The 18,129-nt window shown below is 36.2% G+C and overlaps 1 protein-coding gene across 4 annotated transcripts in view; it reads left to right on the top strand.

Annotated features, from left to right (window-relative positions):
- Positions 1-18,129, top strand: part of VAV3 (vav guanine nucleotide exchange factor 3) — a 149,567-nt gene that overhangs the window by 69,832 nt on the left and 61,606 nt on the right. For all 4 annotated transcript variants that reach the window (XM_015869510.2, XM_015869511.2, XM_015869512.2 and 1 more), the window contains exons 12-16: positions 26-112; positions 769-854; positions 1,214-1,346; positions 1,682-1,791; positions 17,159-17,260. In XM_015869510.2, coding sequence (XP_015724996.1) covers positions 26-112; positions 769-854; positions 1,214-1,346; positions 1,682-1,791; positions 17,159-17,260 — 518 coding nt within the window. The remainder of the gene's footprint in view (positions 1-25; positions 113-768; positions 855-1,213; positions 1,347-1,681; positions 1,792-17,158; positions 17,261-18,129) is intronic.

Genomic DNA, 18,129 nt, shown 5'->3' with positions numbered 1-18,129 from the left:
CTCTTTTTTTTGTTTGATGCTCTAGGACTTGGCTCAATATGTAAATGAAGTGAAGAGAGATAATGAAACACTCCGTGAAATTAGACAATTTCAACTATCAATAGAGAATTTGGTATGCGATAGTTTTAGCTTATACAGTTCTTAATAACATTTGATCAAATGCAGTGATGCACATATAGTTTTCTTCGTTTCATATAATATAGTAAGTACTCTTGGTGAAATTAATGTGCGACTTCGACTTGCTTGGTGTAGAATGATAGAATTACTTGCAGAAGTATCTGTTAATATTCTGTAAATCCCTGCTGGGGGTCTATACATAGTTGCAAAGATTTGGGTAGATAAATGTTTGTATTTGTACAGCAATTCAGATGATTGTGAAATGCAAAAGATTTTTCCTGTCTGAAGACAAATATGGAAAAAATCTGCATTTCTCAGCATGGATGAATTCAGTGACACACCTTTACCTCCTACGTGCTTCCATGTCTGAATCCATTTTGTCAGACTGCTCCTCTGCTGCTATCAGTCCAAAGCAACAAAACATAATGGTCTACTGGTGGGAAGGTTTAACCTCTGACATCTGCCTCTGATGTGAGGAACCAACATAATAAAATAAGAGGCATTAATTTTGGAGCAGTCCTTGTATTTAGTTCAAATGACAATGACCTCAACAACCCTTTTTTGGGGTAAAAGGAGTGAGTGGTGTAACATTTGAGTGTGTTATCTTACCACTTTTGCTGTACTGAATCAAGTGTATTATTTCTGTTTCAGAATCATTCCCTCTTACAGTATGGAAGACCTCAAGGTGATGGGGAGATAAGGATAACTACGTTAGACAAACGTGCAAGGCAAGACAGGTGATGTCGTGACTTCTGGTGTTTGCTATTAAAATGCCTGTGAAGCAACTTTCTCTTTGCATATTTGAGGTCAGATCAGTGATTCTTGAGAGCACTTCAATTTCACTGTGCATTTGTAGAGACCATCACTATTTAGAAAGTGAATTTGCGAAGAAGTAATTTTTGGGAAATAAGCTATTGCATTATCATATAAGATAATCTATGTCTCTAGCATAATTACTTTCAGTGTTTCTTGTTTTGATATTTAATAGTTAAGTTGTTCAAGCTTTTAGGAGCCACAGGCTAAGGTTTATAAGATGAGACTTGGTGTGCTGGCTATCTGGAATGTTTTTAACTTTGTTCATGTTGTATTTTTGTAGGCATATCTTCTTGTTTGATCTGGCTGTAATTGTTTGCAAACGGAGAGGTGATAATTATGAAATGAAGGAAATAATAGATCTTCAGAAATACAAAATTACAAATAACCCCACTACTGATAAAGAAAATAAAAAGGTAAATGCTTATTAATAATGTTCATGTAGAAGATAAATAGATTTGACAGCAGTTAGAAACTTCTTTTGCCGGAATTTAGAATGTGCACATACAATTTATTTACGAGGTTTTATATATTATCCCCAAACCGAGATGAATATTTAGAGATTTCAACTTAGTTTATTCTGATGTGGTTAAGACATTTAAGTGAGCTTTTCTCATGTCAACAGAATAGCATGCTCTTGTTGTTTCAGGGATGAGGGTTTTTATTAAGGAACATAGGGATGTTTTTTCTTATTTTTTTAAAATTTGTTCTCCATAACTTGGTGATGTGTGTTGTTGATCTTTTTCTGCAGTGGTCTTATGGCTTCTACCTCATTCATATCCAAGGTCAAAATGGTTTAGAAGTTTATTGCAAAACTAAAGATTTGAAGAAAAAATGGCTTGAACAATTTCAGATGGCTCTGTAAGTATTTGTGTTAAATAAAGTCATATTACTCAAGCGTAGGAATGATTCTTAATTTAAGTTACACTGCTTACATTTTATTTTTTAATGCAGCCTAGTTATCTGTTTTGTTTGACCTTGTGAAAAACAATAGTGCTGACACATCTTCATTAATGGGGTATTTCCCTGAAACTCCTCTTGAAAAAGAAAGAGGGCACTCTACACTATATATTGCCAAATTTGCTGCTAAGACTATTTTGGTAATGCTGTCTTAAGGAACTGGGAGTAGTATTAATTGTTTTAGTGACAAATATATACCGTTCTGATAACTTTTTCCCCTCCCATTTAATTTTGAGTAGTTGTATTATGTTTGAAAGACGATGCTGAAGACTTGATACGAGGGGATTCTGGCATTTTTCTAGGTAGTTTTTAACTAATCTAATCTTTAGTATATGGAATAAGTTGCTCAACTTGCTACATCTCATTTCAAAAGCCTGATTTCCTCTGTATATTTTGAACTAAGAGAAGCAGACTGCTTTCGACTTCTCAAAGTTGTTGAAATGCAGCATTGAAGGTAATGTTATTGTTATGCAGCGTGAGCTTTATTTCCATTTCTGTTTCTTGTTGGAAAGACAACTATGATTATTAGCACCTCAGATTATTCTTACTGAATGTAAAAGATGTGAACAAGGGAATCAGATGACAAAGTATTGCTTTATTAAAATGATAAACAACAAAGTGCAGGGGAGAGTGAGGTTGTCCCTGTGAAAATAAAGTGGTAGGATAAATAAGGGTTTTTTTTGGATATGATTGCAAAAGTTGGCAAAGTGGAGAAAAAGGCTGTTATGAGCTGATATGACTGAAACTTGCTTAAAAGCTATATATATTTCTTCAAAACCTCAGTCTGATTACTGTTAATGATTTAAATGAAAATAAAAGGGAAGACAGCCAGAGCTAGACAGATAAAATGAAGCCCTCTAACCATAAAAATCTTACTCATTTTAGCAAAGACAGAGATGACATATTTTGGCAAAAATTTACTGATATTGTAGTGGGAAATGGGAAGAGACTTTAAGTATGCAGAAAGCTGCATACATCACCTTTTCCTATCTTTCTGTCCATGTGCTCTCCCTGCTGCTTTGTCGTTATTGATAATTAGATAAACATAAAATGTAACTTGCATGGAAATCACGAGGAAGTCTGATGCTTCAGCTTTAGCTCTGCAACTTTTGATTGGTTTTCAGACTTCCTGGCTCATACTTGTGTGCAAAAAATCCAGAAAACCAAGAACAGAAATGTTAAAATCACGAAGACTATTCTTTTTTCTTTTTTCTTTTCTTTTATTTTTATCTCCCAGGAGCATCTCCTCATTTATTCTCAAATATCTTTTCATTTCTGTGCAGGCATGTTTTCTTGCCCTCTCTCTCTCTTTTTTTTTTTCCCTCCCTCTGGTCTTTAGTGCTTGAGGACATTCCCGTCTCTTGTGTATGCATGTGCAGCTCCTTTGAGGCTCCCAGTTAATGCTGGGCTGGGTCTAGCCCCTCAGCCTCACTCACCTCCTCTCAGTGATGCCCCTAGACAAGCCTTTGCAGGAAGGGCTGCTGCTGCCAGTTGCCTTGTGAGCAGAGAGACTGGGGCCTGCAGGGCTGACAGGTTATTGTGGTACTCATTCCACTAGTGATACTGAGGTTTCTCAGTGAGCATGGTGGTGCCAGCCTTGTCTTGCACAGACGATCATCCCTCCTGTAAGCCCATGCCTCTGGGTTAGCCTTTTCCCGTGTGATTAAAGGTTGAAATGCAGAAGCATGGTAACTGGAGGAGTTACTACAGGCCAGGGCTAACATGTAACATGATATAGTGGTATGATTTGCATCAGCCAATGCTTTTTCTTTGCTGTTTTCTAACCACTGAGTTTTAAATGCGGAACTTTTGTACTTTATGAAGCTCTTCTACTTTCATCTAGTCTGTTATAGGGGTTTGACCTTACAGCATATTTCCCACAGCAGCTCTCTCAAAACATACCTCAGTGTATAGCAATAATGATATTCTAGTAAGTGCTAAGGTACAAGAGTTTGGGAATAAATGAAGGCAAGTTCTGATCAACTGGATGGTTGATTTGAGTTGTTTTTGGGGATTTTCTTGCTGATGGAGTAGGTTGCATGCTCTGGTAGTGTCATTCTGTTCTGAAGAGTAGCCATGATTAAAAGTATGCAGTTATTCACCATACACAATGATAATTACTACTTTTTTTTGTGCAAAGTGCTTCTTGTTATTTCTAAACTTTACAGAGTCTGCAAAAATGGCACAGTTAAGAAGGGCTGGATTAGATGCTTGATGCTTGCTGGATTATCAGGAATGATGATGTTTATCATTCCAGAAAGAAATTTCAGTGCAGTTTTGTTGTCTTCTTGATAGTGTTCTGTATGAAATCAGGTGTTTGCAAGTCTTCATCTAAGAATGTAACACAAGAACAGATTAGGATATTTCTCAGAATTTGTAAATTACGAATTTCCCCACCCCCCCACCCCACCATTGTCATGACTATGTTAGGCTGAATTTCTGCTTTTGTGGGTTAGATGTTTATATTGGTCAATGAGCAACAGTGATAATAGTTACTGCTGAAAAGGCACTTAGTGTAAAGATACCTTACTTTGGTTCCCGAACCTGTAAATGCATTTCAAGAAAGATGCTGTTAATATCTTTTCATCATAGAGAAGAACTAAATCCAATGAAATTGGCTGAATAATTCTTTTGCTGCTCTGGTGTAACTGAGAGGAGAATTTGTCTCTGGATATGGAAAGCTTCTGTTATTGATGAAGTATGAAATAGAGGAGAACACAGGATTGCATACTGGGCTTAGTTTAAGCTTGAAGGGCAGAATACATTTGGCACACTTGATATGGCAAATCTTAGAAATCTGAGTGCAGTTTTCAGAGTGCTACTTTTCATACTAGTTAACTTTGTAAGAAAACAACCTTAACAAATGATAAAAAATATTCTACCTCTTGGCTTGCTCTGTTGTTATTGTAGTCTATTGTCCAAGTTGTTTTGTCACAAGGGAGACTGGGAACAACTGGTTACTGTTCTTGTGAAACTGCTCATCTTTTCACAGTTATTTCTGAAGCTGAAGCAGAGTCTGCACTGTTCTACTTTTATTTTTGTTTTTTTTCTTATTTTAGTGTATTTTGTACTATCTGAAAAGATCTGGTTTGCTGTGAGCTTTGTTTTTTTCTTCTAGAAAGTAAAATGAAGCAGGACATTGAGGCAGCACCATCACCATTGCAGTCAAACTGTCGAAGCTGCAACTTTGGTTGGATTCTGAGTTCAAGAAGTTTTTCCCACACAGTTTGGAATGTTTTAGCAGGAACCCACATATTGTACTTGCTTTAGTTTGGTCTTGGTGTGCCTGTTCCCTCTCATTGGTGTGAGTGGAGGTTCTGGTGCACAGTGAGACGGTTATGGCTTATTGCCTCAGAAGCACTACTTAATAGCAGTAGTGGTTGATTTGGGCAGTTGCTACTTTGTTCTTGGAACTCTGTTAATAATAATAGATGAGCTTATAGCTGTATGAGTAAATTAGCACCTTTTTAAAGATAGTACTGCAAAGACTTCACTAGATGTGGAGCACTTGTTTAATCTAGTGTGTCGAATAGCATTTGTTTAAGCATAGAGTCATTTCATACCCAAGATAATATTAATAGAAATGTACAGCCAAATTACTGCACCAAATTACTCAGCCACACTAGAGACTTGTATTAAGTGAGAGTTTGTCAGCTATGTGATTGTGCATGGCTTATTTGCTGCTTGCTAACTATTAAAACCTCAAAAACTGGTTGCAAGTGCAAGACAATTTTGATACATTTTTCCAGTAAAATGTCCCATCTAGTCTTTTTTTTTTTTTCCTCCTTTGTGGGAAAAAAAGAACCAGAGCAATCAGAAGAAATGTTTCATACCTACAAATTACACAAAACACAGCAGTACTGGTAAATATTCCTTTTTTCTAAAAAGTTCTCAAACAGATTTTTTTTTTTTAATGTTTGCTTAAAAAAAAAAAAAAAAAGCCCCCCAAACCACAGAATAACATCTTTTGTCAACCAATTTTGTGCTAGCAGCTCTTTATTGTAAGAAATTGTTGCATGCTGAAAGTCTTCCTCTAATTTGAGTGTATATACCTCAGCTGTATTACTTGGTCTTTAGAACTACTCACTTGGCTAATTATCAGGCTTAATGTCTTATGTGGCAACTGCTATTTTCATCATTGCTGTAATGTTTAATTTTTTTTCTTTCATTATAAGATGAAAGAATAAATAATTAGGGGAAAGATGTCAGTTACTATTACGCGTCTCATGTGGACACTGAACTTCTACTTCCATCCACCAAATGTTAATTTGTGCTTAGTTTAGTGTTTGTTAATTGTGATAGAGCATGGAGTCAGTTGAATGAGGTAGTCCTCACAATGGCATTCGAGTCCTTTTCCTTGAAAGGCCACATATTACGTTTTCACATTGACTTAGTATCTGAATCCATTAATGTAATATAGAACGCCATATGTTATGCTGATTTGTCCTGAGTGATGTCCAGTTCACTCATATAATTGTGGTTTTTTTTTTCTCATTGTGCTTTGTAGTTTACTCTAAAAATTGCCAGTGTCAAACTAGATAGGAAAATGTTATGCAGAAATGCACTTAAAAATGAAACCAAAGAAGAACTGAAGCTGGAAGGAGTGTGTGAAGTTTGTCTATTTCAGTATGCTGCGCAGAGTCAGACTTAATTAGCTCAGGGCCTCTACTTGAGTTTAGTATTGCTGGATTTCAAAATGCATGGGATAAATATTGCAAAACCTCAACCAACAATGTCCTTTTAATTAGTCTTTACTCAACATCTCTTTTTCACAAACTAAAAAGTGCATGAAAACATCTTGCCAACAGAGACTGGCCTTTTTTAATGTACCTTGTTAAAATGTCACCCTCAGAGGTAAAATGATTGCTGTGTATGCTTTGACATTTTTACTGAAATCGCAATATTAACATCATGCCTGAAACATCAGCAAGAAACCCATGATTATTGTGGTGATTAGGGTACAGATGAATTCTGTGGAGCTAATGAATCTGACATATTTCTTTTTCAGTCCTATATCCAAGTAGCGGAGATTTTGTTAAAAAAAAAAAATCCTTAAAAACAGGACTTTTGTTATTTATTATTTTTATTTTGTCTCCTCCGTATTAAGTTTTTAGGCAGCTGAGGAATTTGCACAGTAGCTCAGATATGGCTAATATATTTCTGAAAAACGATTTCAATTAGATGTCAATTCGTGCTGTTCAACTCAAGGGAAATGGAACACATCATCTGATTGAAGGGAAATAGTCTTGAGATTCATTGATTCTCAAGCCTAAAACGTACGTAACGTTTTAGATTAAACAAGCTACATAAATTGTAGATAGCTCATTGGTTTTCTGGATTTCATAGAAAACTGGTATGTGACACAGGCTATGTGAAAATTATTCTCTTACCTATTTCCAAATTTGCACTCTGTGACTAATGACATTGGTCAGATTCAGCTTAAATAGATCTGTTCCCTCAGATAGAGTATTAATAATGCATATGCATTAAGGCTCCTTCTGAGAGAATATTTGAGCTCTGACATATTGAACACTGACACATTAAATTAAAGCTTTCTTATCAGAGCACTTTAAAAGCCTTAGATATCTGCTGCATTTTTCAAACAGCCTCAAAAGGTGTTTCACTTACACCAATTTCACATAGTAGGTTACCAAAGCAATAAACAAATGTCTGCCAGGGCTTCTCCATCAGTATGAATAATTCAGTACCACACAAATGAATACCAGGTTCATGGCTGCTTGTGCTTTGCTAAGATTCCAGTTGTTTGCGATCAAATGTCTTTCAGGGTTACAGGCAACCATTCACTCTATAGCTATGTGATTTCTTTAGATTATTCCAGGCACAGCAAAAACAGTGTGAAGAATTTGTAGGTGGTTAAGAGCACAGTGAAAGAATAGCACGGAATGTGATAACAAAACAGTTTTTCAAAACAGCATGTAAACAATTATAAATAAATCCATTTAGATACTGTATCTTTCGGTTCACAAACATGAAAGATGTTGCTGTCCTTACATTTTCACAGCTTACCTTGTTACATGTGAGGAGCACTACTATGAAAATTAGTAAGCCTTTCTAAAAATTCTATCAGCATGAAGTAAGTTGTTAGTGATGGCACGTCTTGCAAATTGAGTCCTGCCACATAAATAGTTTTTTGTATAATATCCTAAGCATTTTTTCTAGTCTCTAAACATATAATGTTGGTTATCTGTTTGTCCTTGATATTTCACTGCGTGATCAGATGTCCTTGTCCCTGTTCAGATCTGATCAGATGTCCCTGCAAACTCCCTGTTACCCTTTTGTCTGTCTTTGCAGATTTAGGTGTTTGCACAGCAATTTGCAGCTTTATGTTCCTATCTAGTTCACACTTGTACAATTTCAACTCCAAAACAGAGACACTTATCATAGGTTAATGCTTTACTGAATATGAAACTTTAAATGTTTATCATGGTGGGCAATTAAGACTTAAAATCCAAACTTAAGTAAAGCTCTTATTTATAAGACTCAGCCAGGTAACATTTAAGGTATACAAGGTACTGATAGTATTGATTTACCAGTACTGAAGTGTGACTCGTATTTGTTCTTGTTAGGTAACATTGTTTATAGCTATTATACAGAAACAGATTCCCTCAAAGCGGTCTGCCTCTTGTACTTCTCAAGGAAGTGAGTTGAAAGTAAGATAAGGGAGAGACATCATCTTGTTTAAAAGAATGCATTACGTTACCAAAAAAGTTAAAACTGTAAATTGTTTGATCTAAAGAAAGCCACTTGTCATATGATCAAATAAGCAAATTTCCTAGGGAAGTCTTAGAAGTTGTATGTTCTTGATCAAACAGACAATTTACTTGTGATATAGTTAATAATATAGAGTGTGTTCTTGGTGGTGACTCTTTGATGTAACGAACCAAAGTATCTGAGTATTAACATATGGAGGATTGATTGATTAATTCAGTAAATAGCATCTTCAAAGATAGTTCTGAAATAAAACAGCCTAGTGGGAACAGAGACAATGAATTAACTGTAAGTAATCGGTGTTGCTTTTTGAGGAAAGAAAGTGGGAAGGGAGCTGAAAACCACACCTTGTGAAATACGTTGTCTATATCTAGTGAGAACACCCCTTAATGATTTCTTTTCATATTTTCCAGTAAATTAGTAGAATTGTAATATTGTCAAGATGGCGAAATAATTGTTTATTTGTATTCATGCCCTTTGCTCTAACTTTATCTTATTACACAGTTACCTTGCTGTTGGTTGGCATTTTTGTGTGAAGTGATCAGCTGGAATGGTGAAAGTTTAACATGAGGAAAAAAAAAGCAGTTCTGCTGTTCATAGACAGTGTGATTCTGAGGGAGGTCTATTGTGAGTCAAAGCAGGGAGTGAGGTCCAACTTCACATGAAATTCCAGGTGTGGCTGGAAGCTTTTTCTTATGTTTGTATGTACTATGCATGGTAGTGGTAAGGTGCTTAAAAGTTTGGATTTTGGTCACCTACACTTCTAAAAGGGAAACTGAACTTAAAATTGTCCTTTTGTCAGTAATTGCCAGCAGATATTATTTAGTTAAAATACTTATGGCAGATTAATGTTTGGTATGTTTTCTGTGGTGATCTATGCTAGTAAAATGGTAAGAAAAAATGCAGGTTTCTAATGCCTGTGGATGTTACTTTGTACCTTTTTCCTTAATGTTGGATGAATACAGGATCAGATTTCATGTCACGTACATAGTAAAACTTACTTCAGCAGTGTGCTCTCGGAGTGTCCATGATTCTGAATAGTTCTGTGTGGAGTATTTTGAATTCTTATAAGCATAACATGGAGGGCAGAATAATAACAGCTCTAAAATGCAAAGGTCTAGCTCAGGGTTGGATGTTGAGGAGCGTTCAAGGTATAAAGACTTATTTCAGCTCCCTGTAGTATTTCTTCTTTTGATACTTAAAAATACAGACTCCTTATCTGATATTTCATGCACTTGCATTTCTGTTATGATTATTCAGAGGTGGGTTTTAATTAAATAGAATGGCTTACTCATTTTCAAATATAATAACACTTTTCAAATTAGGTGCTGTTTTGCAAAGATCTGCATACAAATGCTGCCTAATTTCTGACAGGATCGCATTTCTTCAAATAATTGATGTGAGAAAAGTAGCTTCAAAACCTGACCTATTTCTCCTTAAAACAAAACCAACCCAATGCTCCTCCCTATCCCTCTTCCTTGCCTGCACCAGATGTATTGTATTTTTTTGGAAGAGTAAATATTGTTAACCCCAGAACCTGCGACTTTACAGGTCAGCCCGCTCCCATAGCTGCGTACCTGCAGCTTTTCAGGTCAGGCAGAAACATGCAGGAGGAGATGATTCCTCTTCTATTCAAGTTGACAGTCCTACAGAGTTATGGCCAACTGGAAGTTTATATCTGAACTTTAACAATACCTATGAGGTTTACTGTTTTTTTGTTCCCCCCCCCCCCACTGGTAATAATGGCTCAATTCAGGCTGTGTTTACAGTGCCTGTGATTTTTCTGCATTTTGTAACAGAAGATATTATCTACTTAACGGTGTCTAGGTCAGCACCTGCTCTTGTTGATACCTTGTCTTGTTTTGCTGCTAATTCACTTTTGAAAGGAGCTTGCTGTGCATTAATTTGCTAAGGGTCATGTTTGCATTAGTGTGAGTATGATATATTTGTTTCTTCCTTTTTTTGTGATGTGATTCATGTAGTGAAGCTTATATATTCCTCACTTGGTGGAAAACTGATGTAGAAAAATCTGAGGAATATAAAATCTCTCTCATTAATTTTTTCTCCAGTACATTATTTTCTTTCCAAATAAGATAGATAAATTTAGATTAAAATTACTTGGAGACTGGGAGGGAGAAGTTGAGTTGTTAATTAAGTACTCCAGAGAAGCAATTTTTCAACACTAATTTGAAATGTTTGTAATGGGTATAAGCAACACCTCAGTGGGCTTGACCCAGAGAGAGAACAGGGAGGGGGTCTGTGCAGGTCCTAATTGCTGAAGTTTATCTAGTGCTGAAAAGCTACCGAAGAAGCAATTAAAAGAAATGCCCCTCAAAATGCAATGGGAGAAATGGAAGAGCCAATCACTAGAGGAAAATGGTAGTGGACCATGCAGGGAGACTTTTTAAACTGCCGTTTCCAACTGGTAGTGTTAAGGGGTACCTGTCAATTCTAACTAGGTTTGGAATAAAAGAGGAGATTCTTTTCCATACGTAGTGTTCCTAGTCCTCTTCCTTTAACTCCCTGCCCCTGCAAATTATGAAACCACAGTATGAAACCTGCTGTGTCTGCAGCTGGCGGGGCTGCTTGTCCCAAATACTGTGCAAAGAGCTCAATACCTGTAACTGAGGCCAAAGACTCCCAAATGCTACAGTGGCTTCTACTCTTTGTGATTCACGATATCACTTTTTCTCTTTTGTTTGCTTCTTTTTTTTTTTTTCCCCAGCAGTGTTCATGTTATTTGTGTTCCATTAGTTTCTTACTTCTGTAAGGATTTAATCAACATAATAATAATAATAATATTCCTTCTCGATATTTTTGCTTGTTGGGAGCCAGGAGCCGGGAGCCAGCAGGCTTTCAGTAATATGTCCATTCAAAATATATTTCAGACAACAGTTTTAAAGTCAGTAAAAATCTTTTAAGGATCTCCAAAAGAAGAAGAACATCCAAGGGGAGATGCAGTCAGTATTAGAATTTGTGAAGCAAGGATTCTTCGTTGTTTCTCTTGACAAATAAGGCTTTTCTGGAAATGAAGTATGTGATGTCCATATGTCTGTTTTCCACATGGGGAAGATGTGAAAAGCTACAGTAAACAATTCTAGCTTTTTCTTTATTTGATTGCTTGGGACATATATAGATATCAATTGCATATTTAATCATTTCATATTTCATTTTGGAGAGAGAGATGTGTTTGAGCTGAGATTTTAGTATTTTTCTTGGAGTATTTTATTTCATAAGACTTAAATTGATGGTAAAAGAAAGCATATTTGTGCTTAGTCCCCTGAAGGAATTACGGTTTATTTAGCCTGACCTCCTGTTGTGAAAGATATTTTATATAGCTCTTGCTGAAACAAACTTTAGAATGCTGATAAAAATCAAATAGCTGCTATATGGTAGCCAAATGCCTGTTATATACTGCTTGTATTCTTAATGTTTCCCCAAAAGATAATGTTCAAATAATGAAATTCAGTTTTGAAAATTGAAGTGTAGAGCTTACCTAGTCAGACATTTCAAGATTGCCAAGGTTCATTGCTTTATTTGGACTTCAGTATTAGTCTTTTTTTTTTTTTTTTTTGGTGACATGCTTGTGTCCTGAAGTTTACGATGTACTTCAGGTTTTTGAGCTGTTATTACAACTGCTGTAAGAAAGTCATAAAAATATAATTTAAACTGCTGCATTTTATTCACAAGCACAGTATGTTGGTGTTTTCAGGTTAGATAACAAAGAGAATTTATTCCTTTGTAGGCATGGAAAGAAGCATGTAGATGTCTGTCCATCTCACAAGATAGCTTTGGACTGTCTATAACATTAGAGTGGCCAGTTATGCAGTTAACATAGGTAAATTATTCCTAGTTGAAAAAGGCTGAGGAAGACTGTGGATGGCTGAAGACAGGGTGGCCTATGTGTCAATTTAGTTTTCTGACAGGTATGTTAATAGAAGTAGGCAGCACGGCAAATTTGGAGAGGTATTTTCAAAAGAAGATTTCATGGGTGAAAATGGAGTGCTTGAATGTCAAGGGCAGTTGCTTAAGATATTTGGGTAATTCTGTTTTGCACTGGACTCTGCAGACTTTTCAGACAAAAGTTGTGTTCTGAGATGCAGGGCTGAATGAAGCAGATGGTCATTCTGTTCCTTGAATGGTCATTCTGATGGCTTATGCAAGGATGAGAACGAAGTGTCCAAATGACGAAGGAGACTAGCAAGACAAGCATTTGGGCTGGTGGTGTAGCAGAGAATTGGTCCCAGAGGGACTAATATTCTTTAAGTAACTTGGAAAGAGAAAGCTTTACTAAAAAAGCTCAGGGGCAGCCCAAGGATGTTGCACTAGTGACTGGAGCAAATCTGGTAATGGAGGTCCAGCGTTGTGTGGGAGAGGGCACTCGTGGTTATCTCTTACAAAAATTCTGCTGCTGAATTGAGGAGAGAATTGGCAAAATTTTTCTTAATTACACATTCACTGTTTCTGTATTCTGACATTTTGTCCCTGCTAGAGCGTAGGAGTTAAAACAGCCTGGGGAAAAAGTGGAAGACAAAAAGGGAAACTACTTTTGACTCCCCACACACTGCTTGTAAGATGGAAATGCAAGGAAATGATGAGCGTGTTCTCTATCGTTATTTACGCTAGAAAAAGTATTCCTGATACAGCAGTGATTTCTTGCTCCAGCCACTTAGCAATGTTGCTGGATAGCAGAGGTGGATAAAAGGTTTCATTTGTGATGAGCCTGTGGCACCTGATGATGTGTGCTGTGGAGGAAGGGCTGAGGAAACTCTGAGATATCTGGAATGGAGACTCCGTCCCACTCTGCCTGATGGAAATAGAGCCCAGTTTAAGTCCTAAATTAGATTTTCCTAATGCTAGTAGCAGAAATTGTTTTAAGCATATGTTTGAGTTTTTGTAACAGTTGTGCGTGGGTTCCTATTTTGTTTTTTTTGTTTTTTTTTTCTGGCAAGAAATACTCCTGAAGAAGACAATATTCTTAGTATTGAGCTTAAAATTAATATTAGCTTAATGTCAATTTTTCTTTTGTTTTGGAATGAACCTACCTGTTGGGAAGGGAAAAGGAAAAGTATATTTAAAAATGAGATTCATTTTGAACTGTGTCATCATTGTAGTTATGATATGTTCTCATAGAGTCAGTGGAGGGCTTCAGCACTGTAAATACAGGTGCTCCCATTTGGTTGGAGGTGACTATGAAAAGTTGTGTGCTGACTACTGTTCTTTTTCTGAAGTTACCAGCCTTATTGACTATGTTTAAAAATTCCCCAAATAGTGTATGCTGTTCAATGTGAAAGGTTTATGGGGTAAAGAAATTCTCATGTGTGGAATCAGGGCATAGGCAAATACAGATGAGTTCTTACTCTCTAGTTTGAAACTTTTGTTATCACAGAGCAAGCATTAGATGCCACATTTTTTTTAAATGCCAGAAGGTAATATATGGAAGTATCAGACTCCCAGATTCTTTTAAGTTTCTGACTTGATGTTAGTAGATTTGTAACTTGATATATCCTGCTACAGTGCATGATCTTCTATCATCTCATACTTGTCTGATGTGGTGTGTAAGACATCAGGTGGCATGTGACTACAGAACTGGATTTGCCATAATGCAGCATGTCTGATCAGATGGTAGAATGTGAAGCTGTCGCACAGTTAGCTCTGAAATAAATTATTTTAATACAAAGCTTTCCGTATTCCACCTCCACATTTACAGTGGATAATATGCATAAGTTTTTTTTATTGCAGCTTTATCTTTACAATTGCCATTAATTAATTCTCTATGTGGAGATTATATTATTCCACCTTCAGAATGAACGCTAATTTTGTTTTTTGCACTGTTCTTTCATATTGACTTAGCCAAGGTGCTGACAATTGGAAACTTTACGTTTATGGATGTGCAAGTGTTTTGAGGGGTGAGGAAATGCATTCTTTTTAAAAATGAATCAACCAATAATACATCTAAATAGTAATGTTTTAATTAAATTACTACTTTATAAACAGAATCTGAGTAGGTGGTGCATACACATAGTTTTGAAATGCAGCAGACTTGGAATTTGAAAATGTATTTTCCTGATGCACATTCATTTCAGTTCAGAAACAGTGTCAATGATTACTAAAACAGAAAGGAAGGTACAGGAAACAGGAATGTTGCTCTTAGTGTCTGTAATACCATGGTTCATTTTGAAGCAACTATTTGGAAGTATCTAAGTGCACAAGAATAGAGATTGGGTATAATTGGGTATATTGACTCCTGCTGTTTCCTGCACAGGATCCTCTACAATGCGGCTGCAGTCCCTTCCACGCTTATAAATGTGTGATGTGAGCATTAGTTGTTTGAGTTCTGAGTAATATGGCACCGAGGGGGATAGGTGAAGGGAGAGAGAGCAGTATGTTTTGGGTGGTGGAAGTTTCAAACTATCCTTGTGCTAGTTTGGCTTTAGCTAGCAAGGAAGTGCATGAGGTGTGGCAGTGAATAGGGAAAGGTTTATAAGTGGTGAAGAAAGAACAGCTGTGTAGATGGAGAATTTATTGGTGCAATCCGTGGAGTAGAATCACTCAACTGTAACCTGGTGGTGTTTGTAAAACTCAGAAATTCATTCTTTATTGCATGTTTTTGCAATTGTTAAGACCTGGGAAGGATTTGAAACCAATATAAGTACTCCTGTAGTTAATAACAGACAAGAGAAAGCTGACGTAGGATTTTCAACTCAATAAGCCTTCTGACTTATTTAGGACACAGGTAATTTGATTAGCTAAGTCTGCAAGTGGAAAAAATCAAGTTAGTTTGTGGACAGAAGGTGGAAGGTCCTGTGGCAGCTCCTCTGTGAGTGGACAACTTTGTGCTTAGGTGCTTTAGAGCTATGCTTTTTTCCCATTAAATGAATTTTTCTATGAAGCACTGCAAAGTAAAACTAACTGGCTTTATAAAATATAAGGAAACTCAATTAGAAATAGAAGAACCCTGTGTCAGAAATGCATGCAGCTTTTTCTTTGGTTTGTACTTAAAATTGGTGATTAGCATTAATTTGATATGCTTCAACTGCGATGAGTCTCTACACGTTTGGTGTGTGCTTGTGACACAGTTCTGCAAGTTCTACTGGTTGGGACCAAATAGTAAATAATAAGCTGCTTTTGTTGGGACTGTGATTACTATGACTAATTCTAGAGAGCTTTTAGCATTGTCTGTAGTTAATTGTGCAGCCTAAGAGGTTTTAGTAGTCCCTTTGCAAATACCTTGAATGTATTATTGTATACTGTCCTTGCTTTACTCAATTAAGAACTCCAGAACAATTTATTGTTCTTCTGGTTCAAGAAGTTATTTAATTCTGGAGATAAATTTATCTGGGCACCTATATCTTTATTCTCTGAATGAGTAATATCCATGCTTTTTTAGTAGATGGTGTGATATTGACATCTTGTATAGCCAAAAGACACTCTAGTGAGCTAGTTAAAATAGTACTGATTGAAAGGCTATTCTCAAGCATAAAAGCAAAATCCCATTCTCTTTTTGAATACAGTTTTATTTTCAGCACATTGATTTTCAGCAGGCGTATTAGAAGGCTGACCTTTCTGACACTAGGTACTTATATTCCCTGAATGTTTTTTTCATAAGCCTTTTCATTCAGTCCTGGAGAGATTGTTGCTTGCATGCTTACTGCTGTTTGTTTCATTAGTGTGTGGCTGGTCTGTGTTTTAGTACAGAAGTTATTTATTGTACACAAAAATGAAAATGACCTAATAAGTATCTCCAGCTTATAATTGTGCATCAGAAATGCTTATGGTCTTTCATTTGAGTATTGTAGATTATTCCATTCTTCTTTTGTTTTTTTATAATATTTTAACTCCTATGCATCATGAATGTCTTTGTTTTTGTAAGAAGTACCAGAAATCTAAACTGTCTTAAACATTCTGAGATAAATAACTTTTAACAGTACATTAACTCATACAACTTATATTCTTCTTGTCTAGTTTAGTTTTAGTTAATGTTATCTGAAGTGCTATGCACTCTAGTATTTCAGTCGTTCTCTTTTAGGTAGTTGCATTTTCTTAGCTTGGGAATTAAAGAAAGAGATGAAAAATCAGTCATCAGTTTCATTGCTGCCTTCTTGTGGCCTGATTGTCCCAAGTTTGCTGGTTACGGTTTTTGCACCAGATGATTCTGAAACTGTGAGCTACTCTTCTTTGAAGATCCACGTATCTGTGTAACAAAATATTTGAGAAGGTAGAAATGAGTGTTTTTTACATAAGATGTTTCTATATGGAGAGGATGAAAAGCAGTAGACTGTTTCTATATGTACTAATTATTAACTAGTTATTGTGAGATTTAAGACAGTTTGTGGGTGGTGTTTTAAGGATCAAGTAAACTTAATGTAATAATTCAGTCTTCATTTCAAAATGTGTGATAAATTCCATATATCTTGTTCACTTCAGTGGAAATCATTGAAGTGTAATTAAAGCTAATTGTTCGTGGATTCAGATTTCTTGACATGAGTAATGCTTTATGATCTAAATTGTCTTGGTTTAAAATGGATTTTTATTTCAGGTCAAACATACGGCCTGATTATGCGGACACAAGCTTTCATGAGTTCAAAATGCATACTTTCAGTCGTGTGACATCTTGCAAAGTCTGTCAAATGCTTCTTCGGTAAGATTTTTAAGCGTTTTTGTTTTGTTTTTCTCCTAGGGGTAGTATTTGAGTCAAAGGAGTACGTGGAAATAGATAGCTAGCTGGTTTTATATTCAAGACAGATGAGCCATAAAGTCCATCACACACAGTATTAGTGAGATTTTTATAATTAATTTACAAAATACTGTCAGGTGTGTTGTTGAAAAGTTAAAACATCAAGGGGATACCCCATTTGTCAGAAGGCTGCTTTGTCACAATTGTGGTATGAGCTTTATGTTATATAGGAATTGTATGGGAGTCTAAATGATGACCATTTTGTGTTTTTTTTGATGAACAGTACTGGGCCATGAGTCCCACTGCTGTAGACCACCAGTCTTGAGGACAGATGAAATGTGTTTGTTTTTTTTTTTTCAAAAAGGCAAAAGATGATGATGCTCATAAATTTTTGATAAGGGGAGACTGCTTTGTGAAACAGAGAATGGTTGTCTCACAAAGGCGCTGCTGAAGTAGAAGTATGTAGACAAATTGACAATGGATGCTAGAAAGCTAAATAAGAAATGCTAATCGTTTAATGAGTGAGGATTTCTAAGGGTAACACAAATTGAGAAATTCCTTTTTCCCTTTCCCGTGAAATATATGTATGCTTGCTCACGAACACCTATGACTTCTCAGTAAGCTACCTGTGTATTTGTAACTATGGAGCATCTAATGGTTGTCTCGCTCCAATTTAGGAGTGAGGCAAAGGTTCTTTTAATAATGTTATGCCCGGCGTGAGATTAAGAAGAAGAAGCATTCAAATGTTGATCCGACCAGTTTATTGGAAATAATAGACAATTGAGGGGATGGGGAAGGGAGAGTGACGAATGCCAAAATTAGGGTGATGGGGA

The sequence above is a fragment of the Coturnix japonica genome, chromosome 8 (assembly GCF_001577835.2).
Source record: "Coturnix japonica isolate 7356 chromosome 8, Coturnix japonica 2.1, whole genome shotgun sequence".
NCBI lineage: Eukaryota > Metazoa > Chordata > Aves > Galliformes > Phasianidae > Coturnix > Coturnix japonica.
This window is presented reverse-complemented; position numbering and strand designations above follow the sequence as displayed.